The sequence below is a fragment of the Lagopus muta genome, chromosome 1, assembly GCF_023343835.1.
Source record: "Lagopus muta isolate bLagMut1 chromosome 1, bLagMut1 primary, whole genome shotgun sequence".
Taxonomy (NCBI): domain Eukaryota; kingdom Metazoa; phylum Chordata; class Aves; order Galliformes; family Phasianidae; genus Lagopus; species Lagopus muta.
The window spans coordinates 133,963,863-133,981,152 of NC_064433.1; the positions used below are offsets into that span (position 1 = coordinate 133,963,863).

The window sequence follows — 17,290 nt, forward strand, 5'->3', positions numbered from 1 at the left end:
TTTTAGCATGGCTTGTATGTGTAGGTGGCTCATCAAATGAGAATTTTGAAGATACAAAGAATAAGTAGCAAGGCATTTCAGTGTACACAAACAGCTGAGGAAAATGCAGAGAATTAGGAAGCTTAATTTTTCAAGCAGGTTGATAGCTGGCACTATGAGACAGGCAGGAATCAGTCACTGGTGCTGGGACGGAGATGATATTAGAGAAGAGCCAAGAGTAATTACAGCAACAACATAGATAGGAATGTCTGAAGACCTTTTGGACAAATCATGCAGATCTGTGCATTCACATATATATTTCATGCTGTACTTTTAAAAGGGATGAGTACTGTTAACTGGGCTGGAGCACCTCTCCTGTGACGAAAGATTGAGGGAGTTGGGATTGTTTAGCTTGGAGAAGAGAAGGTTGTGGGGAAACCTCCTTGTGATTTTCCAGTCATTGAAAGGAGCTTACATACAGATGGGGGACAGACTTTTCATGTGGGTTGATAGTGTTAGGACAAGAGAGAATGGATTTAAACTGAAAGAGGAAAAGTTTAGATTAGGTGTTAGGAAGAAGTTCTTCACTCAGGGTGCCGTGGAACAGACTGTTCAGAGAAGTTGTAGGTGCCCCATCCCTGGAGGTATTGAAAGCCAGGCTGTGGGTAGCCTGGGCAGTCTGATCTTCTGGTTGGCAACCCTGCCCACATCAGGGAGGTTGGAACCAGATGGTGATGTTTGAGATTTCTTCCAACACAAGCCATGCTATAATTTTATGAACTTGAGAACCAGAATGGCTGGCAAACTGTTTTCGATGAGTTGACTTCAAGATGACATGATAACAAAGAAGTGTGAAAGAGGCAAACTGGAATTTAATCCACACTGGGTTTTTTTTGTGGTGTCTTCAGAATAGTAGTTACTGTATTTACACAAGCCATCTTAGTTAAGGAAAACCATGGTAATACATTCAAGAAGAGTCTTGTTTGTGTCCCATCATCCCTCTAAATTAAGCAAAATGTCTAATTTCTTTCATTATAACAATGATTGTTTCCTTTGTGCTACAGAAGATTGTTCTGAGGCTTTAGGGTAGAGTTTATATTTTAACATGAATGTGAATTGCATCTAGTAATTTCAGAGGAAGCAATGCTAAATGTTGCACAGGCATTGCTTATATCAGTGTAGTTAGTGTTAACCTTTTCCATGTGAATATTTTTAAACTTCATTTGTTTTTTTATGAAGTCATTTAAGTTTGAAATTGTGCATAGGTGTTGAGCAAGCAGTTAATTTTTGCATACATTGATCTTGCCAGGTCCAGAAAGTGTCCTGACCTTCTGAACTTACGGGAGGTAGACTTTAAACAACTCCACATCAATTCACTTTTTTTCCCACCCCTAATAGTATTGATCAAAATATATTTAAAACTGATTGTTCATTGTTTATATTTACTCCTCCTCCCCTTCGCCCCCATTTTTGTTGTTGCTGCTGCTGCATCAGCCTCCAAAATGGAACGTCTGGTATTGTATGGAAGTGTAAAGATCAGCTTGACTTCTTGGGTACTTGAAATTCTTTAGAAAATTAAAGGCACGTAACAGATTGTTCTTTATTTAAGGTGTGAGAAAAACATCAAGAGCTACTGCAGTAGTTTATGGCAGTGGGACTGGAAAAGTTACAGTGAATGGAATAGATGTTTTACGTTACTTCCCAGTCCTGCAGGACAGGTGAGAGCACGATGAAATTGTGTATTTCTCATGTACTGAAAACATTCCACCAGAAGTAATGCTATGCAATTGTGTTTCAGTTCTATATTCTAGAGTTGGTGCTATCTTTTTTTTTTTTTTTATGTATTACTGCCTATTTTATGAAGACTAGTCTATTTTCCTCCTACTTTTCAGGAGTCAGTAATATAGGAACTGATTGGCAAGCCTTGTTTTCTTTCTCATTTCCCTTTCTGCAGGGGTGCAGAAACAAAGAGCATGAATTTTGGTAGCTTTAGAAAAGACTCGCAGTTTAATTTAAAGAAATTATAATTAAAAAAGAAAAGTATTGAAGTGTTTCCTGAGAGATTGGCACATTTTATTCATGTGTAATTACTCAGTCGTATAGTGGAAGCAAACAAGGTGGGAAACTTTATATGTTGGTTCAGATTTTGAATGATGTGCACAGCTTGCTATAGAGAAGACTTCTCAAAAAGGACAGAAACCTTTCTTTGTCAACCTTTTGGTAAACCTTTGGCTTCTGAGCTGAAGAATAGGATGAGAGATTTCTCAGTTGTAATATCCAGATCTTGGCATGCACAGATAATTAGCAAGACAAAATTAATTGCAAAACTGAACTTCCAAGTACTTAACATTGACAGTTTGAAAATTGCTGCTAATTCTGTATTGATCTCTTTTATTTCAGTGATACCTCAGGGATGTAAATACCTTTCTGAATATCTATTTTAAAGTTAACTGGCTTTGTGTATAATGTGATAGAAAATGTACACAACGACCTCATATACAATTTGAATCCATTATGAGTATTTTTTTATTTTTTTATTATTTTTAGAGAACAGTTGTTGTTCCCTTTCCAGTTTCTAGACAGAATTGGAAAGCATGACACAATTTGCACAGTCTCTGGTGGAGGAAGATCATCACAGGCTGGAGCAATACGTTTAGCCACTGCAAAAGCCTTGAGAAGTTTTGTGACTGAAAAAGAAGTGGAATTTATGAGACAAGGTGGGAATGGAGACTTGATTTCAGTGTTTCCCAGTGTGTTTCTAGTTTAAGTGAATTAATACAAGAGTAATTAAGGAGCAGATTGTGCAAATTTGAATAAATAATCCCAGTGAAACCTTGTATGCCGTATGAATGGGCTCTGACTTCATGAATTGTTTTCATTTTTTTCCTAGCATCCTTTGTATACATTTTGGACGACTTCAGAGTTTTTCCATCTGTTCATGACCTCTGCTAGATCTGTAAAGCAGCTTATATTGCATCTACGTAAAATCACAGAACGAGCTTGTAGATTCAGTATCAAAGAAGTCTGGATCGAGCACTGTGAGCTGTAGGGTGTTGAAATTGTATTTCATTTTACTTGCATAGTTGTGTCTTGTTCACATACAGAAAGTTTTATTCTCAAACTTAAGCACTGTAGCTTCAAAGAGATAATAATGAGCATAAACATACTATATGAAATGAGCTGGACTTGAAGGAGTTTCTTTTCTCTTACATTAAAGTTGGCAATTTACTTAAATAAGATGGAATAACTGCAGTATTTGATACTTCGAAGTGATTAGATGCAATACTGTTGCAGAAAATACAGAATTATGAACAGGGAACTTTTAACTATGCTCTTTCCAAACTAGTAAGGATTACCTTTGTTTATTATTGGCAAAACTGTTAATATTTTTTCCACTCTGTTGCCATCAGCAGATGTAAAGCTCTGTTTGTGCTAGTGTTTTTGCAACAAGATTCTCTGATTATAATTGTTCAGTATCAATATGTGAGATTTGCTGGGAATACTCTTGTCAACTGATATTTTAATGAGTCTGGTACCTTTAAGGAGATCAGCATAATTCAGAACAGAGTGCACAAGATCCCTTGTGATACAGGAAATAAAATACTAGAGCTTCAGTAGTGCACGTATGTAATTAGTAAATGAATGAATATATTTAATTGAGGTGCTTGCTCAAAAATCTTTTGCAGATAGAAGTGTGCAATTTAGAAAGTTAGAGACCGTTGCTCTAAAGGCTTAAACAAAATCTGTAATGGGATGTCATGGAATTTCTTAATCTCCATAAAGTAAAATGTGAAGAAAGTTAAGTTACCAAAGAAACTGAACTGGAGAAGCTTATGAGATTGATCCATTTTAGCTTGTTTTACACAGGACCTTTATCCTTCTAGGTGCTGTCATTCACGTACAAACTAATAACAAGTGGGTGCTTCTCTGTGTTGTAGCTGGGCTGCTGACAGTTGATCCACGTGTGAAGGAGCGGAAGAAGCCTGGCCAAGAGGGAGCACGACGAAAGTTCACCTGGAAAAAGCGATAAGTCTGAGTATTTCAGGAGAGGCAGAATGCTCCAAGAATTTCAAAGCATATAGCAAATCACGATTTAAAACTGTGGGATAATATATTTAACAATAAAGACTTTTTACAGTTAAAAATAGCGTGTTCTCTACTTAAGCATCAACAAATAGCTTTCTTAAAATTAATTTTAAATCATTGAAAATTATCACACAATTTGTTGAAATAACAAATTCTGAGCGCCGGCTTTCTAGCTCTACTGAAGTCAATAACAGTTTGTGAAACTGTTGGTGGATTGTACATTTTTGGAAAATGAACCTGCTCATTTAGTGACTCAGCTATCAAAGTTCTGGAATTAGGCAGCTCCTAAACAGGTGTTGGCTGAGTGTTGAAGTGCCTTCCTTTTTGCATCTCAGGTATGTGAGGATAAGTGATCCACAGAACTCAACCTAAGCTGTGGTGGAGTTGAGGAAACTACTTAGAATGACACTGACAGCTGTTGAGGGGATATTAATAGGGAAACATTCGCAAAGGCTAACTGCTGATGGTGGAAACTGCCTCCAGGATACTCCCCAGAGTTAAGGAGGAAGTGATTCATATTAAGCATCTAATTTTAGGTGCTCTGAATCACCCTCTGGAGGAGTCAGGGTTTTTTCTTCCATCAAACGCAAAAGCAGCTAGTGGGGTTAGGCTGAAGTTAATCTTCTCCACCCTTTCAAATCTCAGGGGATCCGATCAAAGAGGCAAGTTCTGAATATGGCTAAATGCACAAAGATAACATTGGAGTCTTTGCCAAATCCAGTCAGAATTTTCTTTTTTTTTAAATCAGAAGCAGGAGGTGATGACAGTGCAGCCCACCTCCTGTCTATAATTGTACCCTGCCAAAATAGATCAGCACAAAATTTTGGTTTGTTTCCATCTTCCTTCCTGGGACAGAGGTCAAATACACACAGCTTCCAGGAAAAGCATATCTTTCATCTTTCCCATATGAACTGGGCTACAGTGGAAAAGAAAACAGTGTTCATCAAGCCAGGGGAAAGCAGACAAGAAATACCTCTCGGTAACTCTAACAACAGGGCCCTCTCTAAGTTTCTCTGAGTATGATGAGAACACAGCCCTTCCTCACGTTTGCTGTAGATACCAAAACATTACACCTCAGTGATAACAGAAGTTGCTCGCAGAGCATGGAAGCTGATAAATAGCTGAGTGATCTGTGTTGGGCCATTGTTTTCCCAAAGTGCCGTTCAAGAGGCAGCAGCAAACACGTAGATCTCTCGGGCTGAATAAAAGAGAGCAGGGTGCATCCTTGACAGGTGTGTTTCTGATTGCTTCCATAGAGCCACTTCACTTATATTTGTTTATTGAGAATGCTCAGTAAACTTGGGTTTGATTTCTCTCTAGGGTCACTGATAGGTTTCACATCACTAAAGTAGTTGATCTCATTCAAAATATGTGATTTATTCAAGCTGAATTTAACAGCTGAGACAGTTCACCTGATTCTTTGACAAGCAAGTTGAGGCTAAATGAGAAGTGTTTTACACTAGTGGAAATGGAAAACGCTTTAACTAGCCTTTCTGCTAATTTAATTCCAAATTGTTCATGTATTGCATGATAATGTGACTTTTAATAAAAGCATTCAGTAAATACCCATTCTAAGACAGGAATGTAAGGATTCTTTTGATGTGAATACCAAGTGTTTACATTGCACACCACGTGCTTACGTACACACCAAAGCATGTGAACTTAAAGGTGTTAGCTGCACCTATATAAAAAATAATAAGAGAATAAGAGGCAAGAATCTTGTGTTTTAAAGACAAGTAAGTATGACAAATCATTTTTCAGCTACCTAAGTATTAGGCAGTAAAGCTGTAAGAATGACATACTTGAAACGTGAAAATGTTTTCTGACTGCAGGAAATAAGGAGGAAATGAGCAGCCTGTACTTTGTGGTCATTGCACACTGTGGTTCATATGGATTTGATTGTTTTTTTTTTTCTCCCCTCCACCACACTGATGTTTTGCTTTGGGGTAAACTACCAAAGTTGGCTCCAAGTCCAATAGAATGTATCAATGCAATTGATTTCTAGTAGTTTACCTTCTGACTGGTTCCCACAGTACAGAGAAACTAGAGATATTTGTATTGGTGCTGCTGTTTCACCACAAGATGGAGCAGTTTGCAACCTAATGAAAGTAGCTGCTTTCAGAAGTGCTGTGTATGCACTTGGAAAATAAACGATGAAGGATCTTCCCTATAAATACTGATTTGTATAGCTACAGATTAATATAAAAACAGTGGAATTGGGTTTTTGAAGTGTAGATTCATATTTCAAAGATTTTTTTTCTGCTGATAAGGGATATAAATTTGAGTGCAAAATAATACATGTGTGAGAATGCTGTTTTTTAGAAATCTAATTTCAGTGACTAAAACTGGAGAGTTTTGATGTTATTCTGGTAGTGCGTAGCCATAATCTTGATATGTTGTGGAGCACAGGGATTTTACAATACTGCTGATGTAATGTGAAAGATGAGGAAATTTCTCCTTAAACAAACTAACAGCATCTGATGCAAGTTTTTCGTCAAAGCTTGTGTTTAAGTTATGGTTCAGCCTCTTCTTCAAAGCCTAAATTGGAGGAGACCTCGTTCTGACCTTCCAGTGCTCGATGGGAGCTTATAAGCAGCAGAGGGACCAACTTTTTACATGGGCTGTGAGGGATAGCACAAGGGGAAATGGCTTTAAACTAAAAGAAAGGAAATTTAGGTTAAATGTTAGGCAGAAATTGTTTACTGAGTGGGCAGAGAGGCAGTGGCACAGCTGCCCAGAGAAGCTGTGGTGCCCCAGCCCTGTAGGTGCTCAAGGCCAGGTTGGATGGGGCCCTGGGCAGCCTGAGCTGGTGGGGGGCAGCCCTGCCCATGGCAGGGGTTGGTCATGGCTGGGCTGTGAGCTCCCTTCCAACCCAAACCATTCTGTGATAACAGAGCAGGGAATACTTTTACTACTTCTTTCTAGATTTCTGTCTGAAAGCCATGAGCAGTGAATGATGGTCAGAATTCAGAGGATGCTGTAATAGTGCGTGGGAAAAATAGACTGTCGTTGAAAAGTGAAGCCCTTTTATTTCACTTCATTTAATACTTATTTTCTTTGGGAAGTATTTGATGATGATACACAATGAGCTATATACATACTTTTCAAGTCATCAGCAACATATTTATTATTATTACTATTTTCCTGTTTCAGTATTAAATAGAAATCAACCTAAACAGAAAATCACAAGAAGATCATTTTCTTTGTGAATGTTACAGATGCTGTGATGAATTAATTCATTCAGTCATGATTTATCTGTACTGTTGTTTTTCCTAGATATTTTGATCTTTTAGAGAAATGAATACGTGTAAGCTGATAGAACTACAATTAAGAGCAGTTTAATTTTAGGCACTATAAAACTGCATACCAATTTCTGGCAATTTATCTGAATATTTGTTAGGTATACGAGTAGTATGAGATTGCCAATTGGTAATTCATCTGTACAATTTCTTTAATAAAATCCTCACATCCATAGAAGTTTCCACGCTACCCTATGTTATTTTATGTAGACTCAGAACTGGAATTGGAAGCAAAAGTGTTTAGGCTCTGCTTCTGCTTAGTACTCAGCAGTCATCAGCTGTATGTATTCACTAGCCATCTTGCAAACACATGTGAGTGCACATCACTGCCATGTACCTGCCCACATAACAGGGACAGTGTGAGAAAACATGCAAACAAATAGGTGATAATGGGTTTAGGCTTCACGTTTTTTAGCATCTGCTCGTAAGCCCTCTGTGTTCACCTTCGCTGTTGGTTTTCAGCATGAAATGGTGGAGTCTTTCCCACTGGGCAGTGCCAATCCCATCTGCTCTTTCTTTTCTAGATACCAATCAGGATGTTCCTGGAGCCTCCTTGGAGGAAGTCTATAGTTTAACAAACTAAATCTTTATTGATTTTAGAATGTGTGTGGACCCTTCTTTCGTTGTTGCAAGGGGTGTCATGTTCAGATGCTGACAATAGCAAACCAATAAGTTATATAAGTGAAATGATGTGTGTGCTTACAGGCTGGGTGTGATCCTGAACAGGCTACAGCATCCCCAAAGCAATTTCAGCCAAAAGCAAACTGTTGAGTCCAAAAGAGGACTGTTGCCCATGAGCACTTTCCCCTGCTATCTGCTCTTTCTTATAAGACGAGATGATGTGTGATGATGGCAAGACAAAACTGACTGTTTACCCCTGTACCAGGGTAGAAGTGATTCCAAAACCTTGAACCTTGTCTTGGTGCAGTTATTTCAGGTCCCAGAGAGATCTTGCAGGACTGAGGTTGGGTGCATCTCTTGAACTTTGATCTTACATCTCTTGTATCTTGGATGCTGTGTCACATACAGGCAGCGGTGGCAGCTGTAACACCTTTTATGTGGTGCAATATCAACAGGTTTATTTTGTCTGTATGTTTGTTCATATAATATGACAAGTTTTAGACAGAATCAGTGTGCAAAGCAAGAGTATGAGTTATTCATTGTCAGCACTAATGTGGTATGAACATTTTACACAGGAAAAAAAAAAAAAAAAGAGGTCATTGCTTTCTAAAGGACCTTGTAACCACTTTTCAGGTTTGGTTCCATGTGTTCATCTGCTCACAAAATCATAGAATAGCTCAGATTGGAAAAGACCTTAAAGATCATCAAGTCCAACCGCAACCTAACCGTGCTACCCTAACTCTAGCCACTAAAATCCTCACTGAGGGTGCAGGAGCACAAATACACAAGAAAGCAATGATGTGCATACTGAAATAGTAATTTCAGTTTGAAAGAAAGATCTGCTGTATTCAACTTCTTTCCAAAAAGGAGAATTTGAGCACACAGTTACGCAGCGTTCTCTCATCATGTCCAAAATCATAGGACAGCTGAGCTGCCTGGATCTTTCAGTTATGTGCTTCAGCTGCCTCCCATATGAGACCTGAGTTGCCACATTCCCATCCCAGTGAGCAGCTTTAGTGGTGGCTGAGGGAACCCCCACCAGTGATTACTGCAGTGGCAGTAGAAGTCTCTGGTAGCCATTACTTCTGCTGGAACTGATGAGATATTCCAAATTCCTCCCGATGTTACCTCTGAACTCCATTTGATTTCAGAGGCTAAGCAAAGGACGTGCTTCAAGGCTGGAGAACTCATTTGTGCTCAAGTGGTGAAGGACGCTTAATGATTTTATTTGACTGAGGCAAAATGAGGAAGGAAAACGATGTTTAGAAAAATTCCCTTGAGAAACATTTGCTTCTTTGTTTCTGTAACAGATTAGCAGGTGATCTCTGCCTTACCTCATTGCAGCGAGTTGATGTGTGCTGGTGGATTTGGTGTTGATGGGCTGAGTGTGCAGAGCATTTACATCTCCCCTCTGGGAGATTCACAGGGTGCCTCTGAGCAGAGAGATGTGGAAGAGCTATCTGTAGTCAGACACAAAAAGCAGGCATGGGGCTTGCCCCCAGGCTCCACTGGCCCCAGCCCTGCACTTGGCAGCAGATGCTGAGCCTCTTCCAGGCAACAGTGCAGCCCACTTTAACTGCCATCATCCACCTGTAAAAAGGGTAATCATGTACTGCCATAAATTTCTTTTTACCTCAAGGAACTTTTTCATACAGAATGTGTTACTTCGGCGTCAAGACATTCAAATGTTCAACATCATCAAAATCAACCAGTCAAGACTTTACCCATTGCCTGGGTTTGGCATAAATCTGATTGGCTTCTTTTGTAGCCAGCCAAATTAGGAACCAATTATGTATTTTCATGGTCATGAAAACAGCTCCTCTTTGGTCATTGTAGTAGATTACAGATTGTAGTCTGACATCACTCAACTGTGTAGCAAATTGTCAGAAAATGAAAACTCCTATTAGAACACTTACAAATCTCTGTTTCAAAATGACTACTTAGCAACCATCACAGCATCTTTATAGAAATGTCACTACCCTCGTTACATCTGTACCTTTCGCTCATTTCTTTCCCCCTTTCCAATTTTCTCCCAGCATCTTGCAGCTTGCCTATTATTTGGATGTATAATTAGAAATCCATTATTATGTTTTATGGAGATGTAAAGAGTAGGAAGAAAGCTGCATAACTACTTTTTACATAGAGCATGCAAATTATCCACCTTGTGTATTTTGGCTCTGAATGTTCAGCAGATGTAGTTTCATTTCCCTTGGATCTCTGTTTATCCATTTTTATTGCTAGTCATCAAGTATAGAGCAGAAAAATCAAAATAGGAGGGGGCAGGGAACTTCCCATAGAAGCAGCTTAGCGTACCCCGCCTGCAGAATGGTATCAGCATTAATGTGCTTCACCTACACAAGTGCTGTGCATGGCCATTATTTATAATGCATGGTCTTGAAAACCCTAGGAGCAATAAACATAGCATGAGAAAACGGTCACTGACAAATCTGAATAGTTGGGAAAGGGCTTTGAAGGATGTGATTTAAAGCGTTCTACCCAGACAGTATGCATACTAAAAGAGGATACAGAATGGGGCTTTGACTGCATCTCACATCTCAGGATGAGCGAAATATCTGTTCTGAGCCTGATTCTTCCAGATGACATTTCTTCTGGTTTTGCACACCTGAAATATCCAGCCGTTTGGTACACTCAGGAACTCAGGTGGGGGACATGGTTAGTGGGCATGGTGGTGATGGGTTGATGTTTGGACTAGTTGATCTGAGAGGTCTTTTAGTGCAGCTCTAAATGCCTCACTCCCTGAGAGCCATGCCTTTTGGAAGTCCCCTCTTCAGATGCCTACTGGTCTGATAGGGATGTATGAAAGCGGCTCCTGGAGGGAGTGTAAAAGTATAAAGTATAAAATAATCCCTTCTTATTTTAGTAGAGGGAGGAGGTGGGAGGAAGTTTCCAGTGTTCGAGCTGACGCTGGCTTCAAAGGAAAGGAATTTCCTTACTGGAGGTGTGATGCAGATATGGGACCAGAATTACAGCTGCACTCACAAGGCACGTTCATGTTCGAGGCTTCGGTGGCTCAACTGAGCTTTCCAGTCATTACACTGTGAAATATAAGAGGGCAAAGTGCACTTACCTGGTGTGCATTTAACAAAATAAAAAGAACACGTAATTTTTTCTGAATACTATTTCACTGAACTCCTTAAGCCAACGGCTGGAAAAAAAAAAGACAGACACAACTCATCTGCAGTATGTAGCTTTTTTTCCCAGTTATCACTCTGTATCGCTGCCGGCCTTGCTTAACTTTTAATTTCACGTACCTGGCAAAATAATACATTGCCAAGAGTACCAACCTCTTTTAGTCATGGTAGAAGTAGGAAATAGATCTTGGTCAACCCAGTGTTACCATTTAATGATTAAAGTAGTATTTGACCGAAGTATTATATACATATAATTAATATACACATATAGGCATATAGGTATTATATGAATACATTATGTGCATTAGAAGTAGAAAAGATGAGACTGATAAAGTTTATTTTTTCTCACCGTAAATAATTTTGATGATCTGAACATTTTAGGGAAGCCACAGAGCTGTAAAGATTGAAGTAATTTAGAGCTTCAGTTAAGTTCCTATGGCACTGGATTAGGACATAGGAAATAGCTGGGCCTGCTCTTTTACAGATCCTGTGTATGACGGTAGAGAAATTGCTCACAGCGTGACCGTGAGCTGCTGGAGGTTAGTAAAGCTCCAGCCAAGTGAGTGCAGTTGCACTGTATTTAGCACTTGGTCTTTTTGACTGTCCATCTCACCATCGGCATTGGTGAGCCTGCATTACAAGTACTGTGTTCAGTTCTGGGCCCTTCACTACAAGAAAGACATTGAGGCCCTGGAGTGAGTCCAGAGAAGGGCATCGAGCTGTGATGGATCTGGAGCACAAATCTTATAGGGAGCTGAGGGAACTGGGGTTGTTCAGTTTGGAGAAGAGGAGGCTCAGGGGAGACCTTATCAAACTCCACACTGAACTGAAAGGAGGTTGTGGTGAGGTGGGGGTTGGCCTCTTCTCCTGGGTAACAGAGATGGGATGAGAGGGAATGGCCTTAAGTTTTGCCAGGGGGAGGTTTAGATTGGATATGAGGAAATATTTCTTTTCAGTAAGAGCAGTGAGGCAGTGAGGCACAGGCTGCCCAGGGAGGAGGTGCAGACACCATCCCTGGAGGTGTTCCAGAAGCGTGTGGATGTGGCACTGAGGGACGTGGTCAGTGGGCATGGTGGGGGTGGGCTGGCAGTTGGACTGGGTGATCTGAGAGGATTTTTCCAGCCTTAATGATTCTATGATTCTATGGCAGTGTCCAAGCTTCCTATAGCAAATCCAAATAAGAGTCATAGAATCAGAATCCTAGAATCATAGAATCATAGAATGGGCAGGGTTGAAAAGGACCACAATGATCATCTAGTTTCAATCCCCCTGCTGTGTGCAGGGTCACCAACCACCAGATCAGGCTGCCCAGAGCCACATCCAGCCCGGCCTTGAATGCCTCCAGGGATGGGGTGTCCACAGCCTCCTTGGGTTGATGCCTGTTGATGCTTGGCACTGCCCCTGACCTTCCCTGTCCTTCCCTGCAGCCAGTGACATGCTACTGTTCTCACAGTGTATGCTGAGACAAGTTTTCACCACTGTAGCAGTGCTGGTAGCAGTGGATGTCTTGAGATGCTGCTCGGAGTGAGCTACACTGCTGTCCTCTTTGCTCCAAGCTGGCCAACAGCTCTCCAAGGCTTTAGGGAACTTAATATAGGTACATGAATGTCACCTGTTGGTCAAAACTGGCCTGTGGCTTTTTGGCATTGCAGATAAAATTGTGGGTGAGAGCCTGGGCTTGGGCCATAGAAAGGAGAGACAGTCAGATGTCTTGTTTCTGCTGCTGCAAGCGGGACTGGAGAGGTGCAATGAGTGAGTACTGCTTTGTGGTAAAAGAAGACCTTCCTCAAAACAAGAGACATTCTTCTGGACCTGCTCACCAGCTCTATACGAGCTGAGTGGCTAAAGAATAAGTAGACCCCGTCTGTGCAAATTTTTTTATTATTATTACTTTTTATTGTTATTATTTTTATTTATTTATTTATTTCATCTCGGACAAGGAAGGCTACCATAACATTTCATAACACTGAAGGAGGGAGTGGGACCTGGAGGTATTGGGGCTGTTGCTCACGTGTTGCCATGGCTAACGGCAGCCTTATCCTAACCTCGGCCAGGGCCTCAGTTCAGTTCAATCAGGTACGGATCAGAAAGACTCCAGCTGAACTCCAACTCTGTTGTGGGTTGTGTCTCGCAGGTTCAACAGCTGTAGAAACATTTTAATCACAAGTTTAAGAAGATGTAGCTTTAGATGCATCCATGGAGTCGATCTGTTGAGGAAGCAGGTGCCGATTTTCCATAGTTACTTTTAAGAGCCAAATTGTGCTTGGCTGCTGATTTTTAGTTTTAAGGCAATATTGAGAATGTAAAAAACCCTTCTTTTCTTTTCTTTTCTTTTTTTTTTTTCTTTTTTTTTTTTTTTTTTTTTAATTCGATCCAGCTGGAGCTTGTACTTCTTTAACTTTTTTCTTTTATTATTTAAAATCCTTAATTATCTGAGACAAAATTGGTAAGGAAATCTGCAGAATCTAGGGATTCCACAGAGCTCTCTCTATAAACACTCAGGCTATTCACTGGTGCCAAATAGACATGTGCCAACTCTGAAACACCCACCCACTCTCTCCTTCTGCCGCAGCAAACTAATAAGCACATTGATTACATTCATTTAAAGAAAAGCACTGCTCTTTTAATCTTTACATTCCCTATACTTTAGATTTCTGATTACGAGAGATATCCTGTTTATCACACTTTGCATGGTGAAAAAGCTACTTGACACACCTCAACGCACTAGATATTTTAAAAGAATATTTTAGAGGATACCAGCGAGTGGTAGTAGGAGATAATTATCATTTCCTGCAAGCTGTTGTTGTGCTATTCACAAGATGAACGAGAGGTCTTTTAAATGTGATTTTTGTAAAGGTCCCTTAAATGCCTTCAATTCCCCCAAACAAAAATGTTCACATGCAGTTCTTCTCTTGCTTTCCTCTCTTCTCCCCACCCTTCCAACTCCAAAATCTAGAACTTTGTTGGAATAATTCAGATGCATATAGGTGTGCATGTAAATGCATAAATGCAAACGAAAAATAGGTACCCTATGTGTGTATCATGCATAGAATCACAGGATCATAGAATGGTTTGGGTTGGAAGGGGCCTTAAAGCCAACCCATCCCCAACCCCTGCCATGGGCAGGGCTGCCCCCCACCAGCTCAGGCTGCCCAGGGCCCCATCCAACCTGGCCTGGAGTGCCTCCAGGGATGGGGCACCACACTTCTCTGGGCAGCTGTGCCAGTGCCTCACCGCCCTCTCAGTGAGGAATTTCTGTGATGGGGCACCAGCAGCTGCTCTGAGCAAAGTGTAAGCCAATCTCATCTCTTCAAAGCAGCAGTTTTCAACTTTTTTAAATTCAAAATCTGGCAACAATTGACCCAAGTTAGGTGTAAAAACCTTGACAAATGTAACGTGCATGTTTGTGCATGTATCTGTGCCCACAGACAAACACGCTTACCCTGAGTGGAGCACTGTGAAAAGGGCCCTCCGGCTCCATCAGCCATTCATCTGCCTGCAATTGAGATCTCCCTAGAGGAGGATCACAGGAGATGACTCTTGACCTCTGCAAATATGTGCTGACCACGATGACACAGCCTGGGCTCCTCTTTGCCTCGAAAGGGTAATTCAGCAACACTTCCTCAGCCCAGCTGTCCTAGTTTCTCTGAGGTGTGCTATTTCTCCACAGCAGCAGCGTTGCAATTGTATCATTAGCATTAGAAGCATTTGTTGGTAATAATTGCCAGAATCTAATGTTAGCCTGCTGATGTTAACAGGAATTTCAGAAAGGAGCCAGGAAGGGCTGAACAAAGAGTCCCCATGGAAATGTGCTGAATAGAGTGGACCTGGGAAAAAGTAAAAAGCTGTTGATTTAATAGAAGTAGATAAAGAAGGGCACTTCTGAAAGTGGTCTGAAGTAGGAGTGGCCTTCATGGAGTGATTTTCAGTGTCTGTGATTCTGAACTCTCTGTGCTGAGTGCTGTTGTCCATGGAATGTAGAAACTTGTGAGTCTGTAAGAGCAGTTTCCATAATGCAAATAGCTTGTATGAGTTCCTAAAACCATTTCTGTTCATTGATCACCTGGAGTGAACCCTTTAGGACTGAAGTCCTGTCTTCATACTACACAGTTGTATCTCTATGGCTGAAGTCGGGTGGGTGACCCCACAGCTCCTATTCTTCAGGTTATTTCATGTCTGTACTTCTGGGTGTATGCATATGTCCTCAGTTAGTCCCAGTTAGTTAGTTAGTCCCAGTTTGGTAGTTTCCTTTAATACAGCTGTTAATAACTGGCCAAAAACTTGAATGCTTCTAGAAACCTATCTTTTTGCCCTTAGCCCTGTTAACATATTAATTAATAGATTGAATTTTTCACTTAAATTCAGCTAAAGATAGATATCAGAGTAAAGCTACTCGCTTTTTTTAAAATCTATATTGTTATTCCATATGTGTACATTCTCAATAGCTATTCTGGTAGACTTTTAAAGGTGGCATTTGCAAAGAATTCTTCCTAATATTTTGACTGCTAACCATTTTTCCCCCTCAGAATAGCTTTTCTAATAGAACAATTCAGAGAAAGCACTATCATCATATCATAATGTACTGTGACAAGGACTGTTCAGCTTTACATTTTGTTTAATGTATTCTCAGCTCTTCACCGTGGATGGCAAGGGTGACTTAAATAGATGAAAGGAAAAAAATACTTGGGATAAACTCTGGCAAATCCTGTCTTCCTATTTTCCACCTGTTTTTAAGACACGTCTTTCTGTCTAGCATCTTCCAGCTAAGATCTCCTATGATTCACCTTGGCACTATTTCTGTAGACTTTCCAAGACTTTGAGCTAATCTCTGTCCTTGGAAAGAATGGGGCAAAACCAGCTAGCAGAAAAAACAAAAATATGCAGAAATGGTGGCTCATGGTTTTTAATAGTTGTATTTGGTTTTTTATATTTTGTTTCCCAAAACTTAGTTTTGTTGTTGTCTAAATATGAACTGTTTTGTTACGGGTTTGGATCTAGGCCACAAATAAGGAACTAAAGAACACCCTAAATTTTCAAGTGCTGACAAGGAGCCCTCTAAAGGACTCCATAGAAATTGAAAAGCATTGAATGGAAAGGCATTTTTTCTGAGTCCAAAGGCCTTAATATAGTTAAGAAAATATCTGTATGCTGTAGGACTTTGTTCCTCTTGCTACATATTTTTCTTGCTGTTCCTGCTGAGACATCTGACTGTAGTGATCCTTACAGAGAGGATACTCAAAAGGGCTGAAACCTTTCAAATCTTAGTGCTTATGCATTTTCTTGTCTTGACAGAACAATATGAAACAGTTGACCTTGGTCAGAGCAATTTCATTAATGCTGAACAAGATGGCACTTGTACTGGGTGTTGGTCAGGAGCTGTCTAAGGCACTTTCTGAAATACCGTGAAGCAGTAAAAAAAAAGGCAATTGAAAAAAATTTGCCAGCCAAATAATGCTTCTTGTTTTAATGTGAATTTGTGGGTTGATTAATGTGCGTGTTAAAAAGGAAGAAATAAAATGCTGTACATCTCAGATGTTTGCCTTCTCTTTTCTCCCTCCTGCCCAGGAAGAGTCACCGTCCTTGAAGGCGTTCCAGAACCGTGTGGATGTGGCTCTGAGGGATGTGGTCAGTGGGCATGGTGGGGGTGGGCTGATGGTTGGACTGGATGATGGTTGGACTGGATGATCCAAGAGGTCTTTTCCAACCTTAACGATTCTATGATACTTACAACTCTTTGTAGCTGGGTTTCGCAAAGGTAACGCCCTGCTTTGAGCAGAGTTTTCCTTGTCTGCCCACCAGCTAACTTCAGTTTTTCCCTTGTGCTTGCTCCAGATGGATAATTCTGGAGAGGAGGGATAATCTCATAAATAGGCTTATTCTCCCTTCTGCATTGCTTTTTTTTCCATGATGTGCTGGTTGCTGTGCCTTTTCCCGACACATCGGAGCTTTATAGACTGGAGTGCCATCCACGGCACGCTTCCTGTCCTGGAGATTGTGTTCAACACAGATGGCTCTTTATTGCTAAGTGTATGTGAGATCTAAATTGAATGTGCTCTCTTGTCTAATATTTAACAAAGCACATTTAGTTAATGACTAATGTTTCATTATTGCAGGAAGCTTTTAGTACCAAAAGGTTAAGTGGTTCATTTGAAT

At 40.4% G+C, this 17,290-nt stretch overlaps 1 protein-coding gene across 1 annotated transcript in view; it reads left to right on the top strand.

Annotated features, from left to right (window-relative positions):
• MRPS9 (mitochondrial ribosomal protein S9) overlaps positions 1-7,542 on the top strand; it is a 36,373-nt gene extending 28,831 nt beyond the window's left edge. Inside the window, exons 9-11 of the mRNA XM_048954136.1 lie at positions 1,589-1,697; positions 2,527-2,696; positions 3,918-7,542. Coding sequence (XP_048810093.1) covers positions 1,589-1,697; positions 2,527-2,696; positions 3,918-4,009 — 371 coding nt within the window. The 3' untranslated portion in view covers positions 4,010-7,542. The remainder of the gene's footprint in view (positions 1-1,588; positions 1,698-2,526; positions 2,697-3,917) is intronic.
• Positions 7,543-17,290: the final 9,748 nt, after the last annotated feature.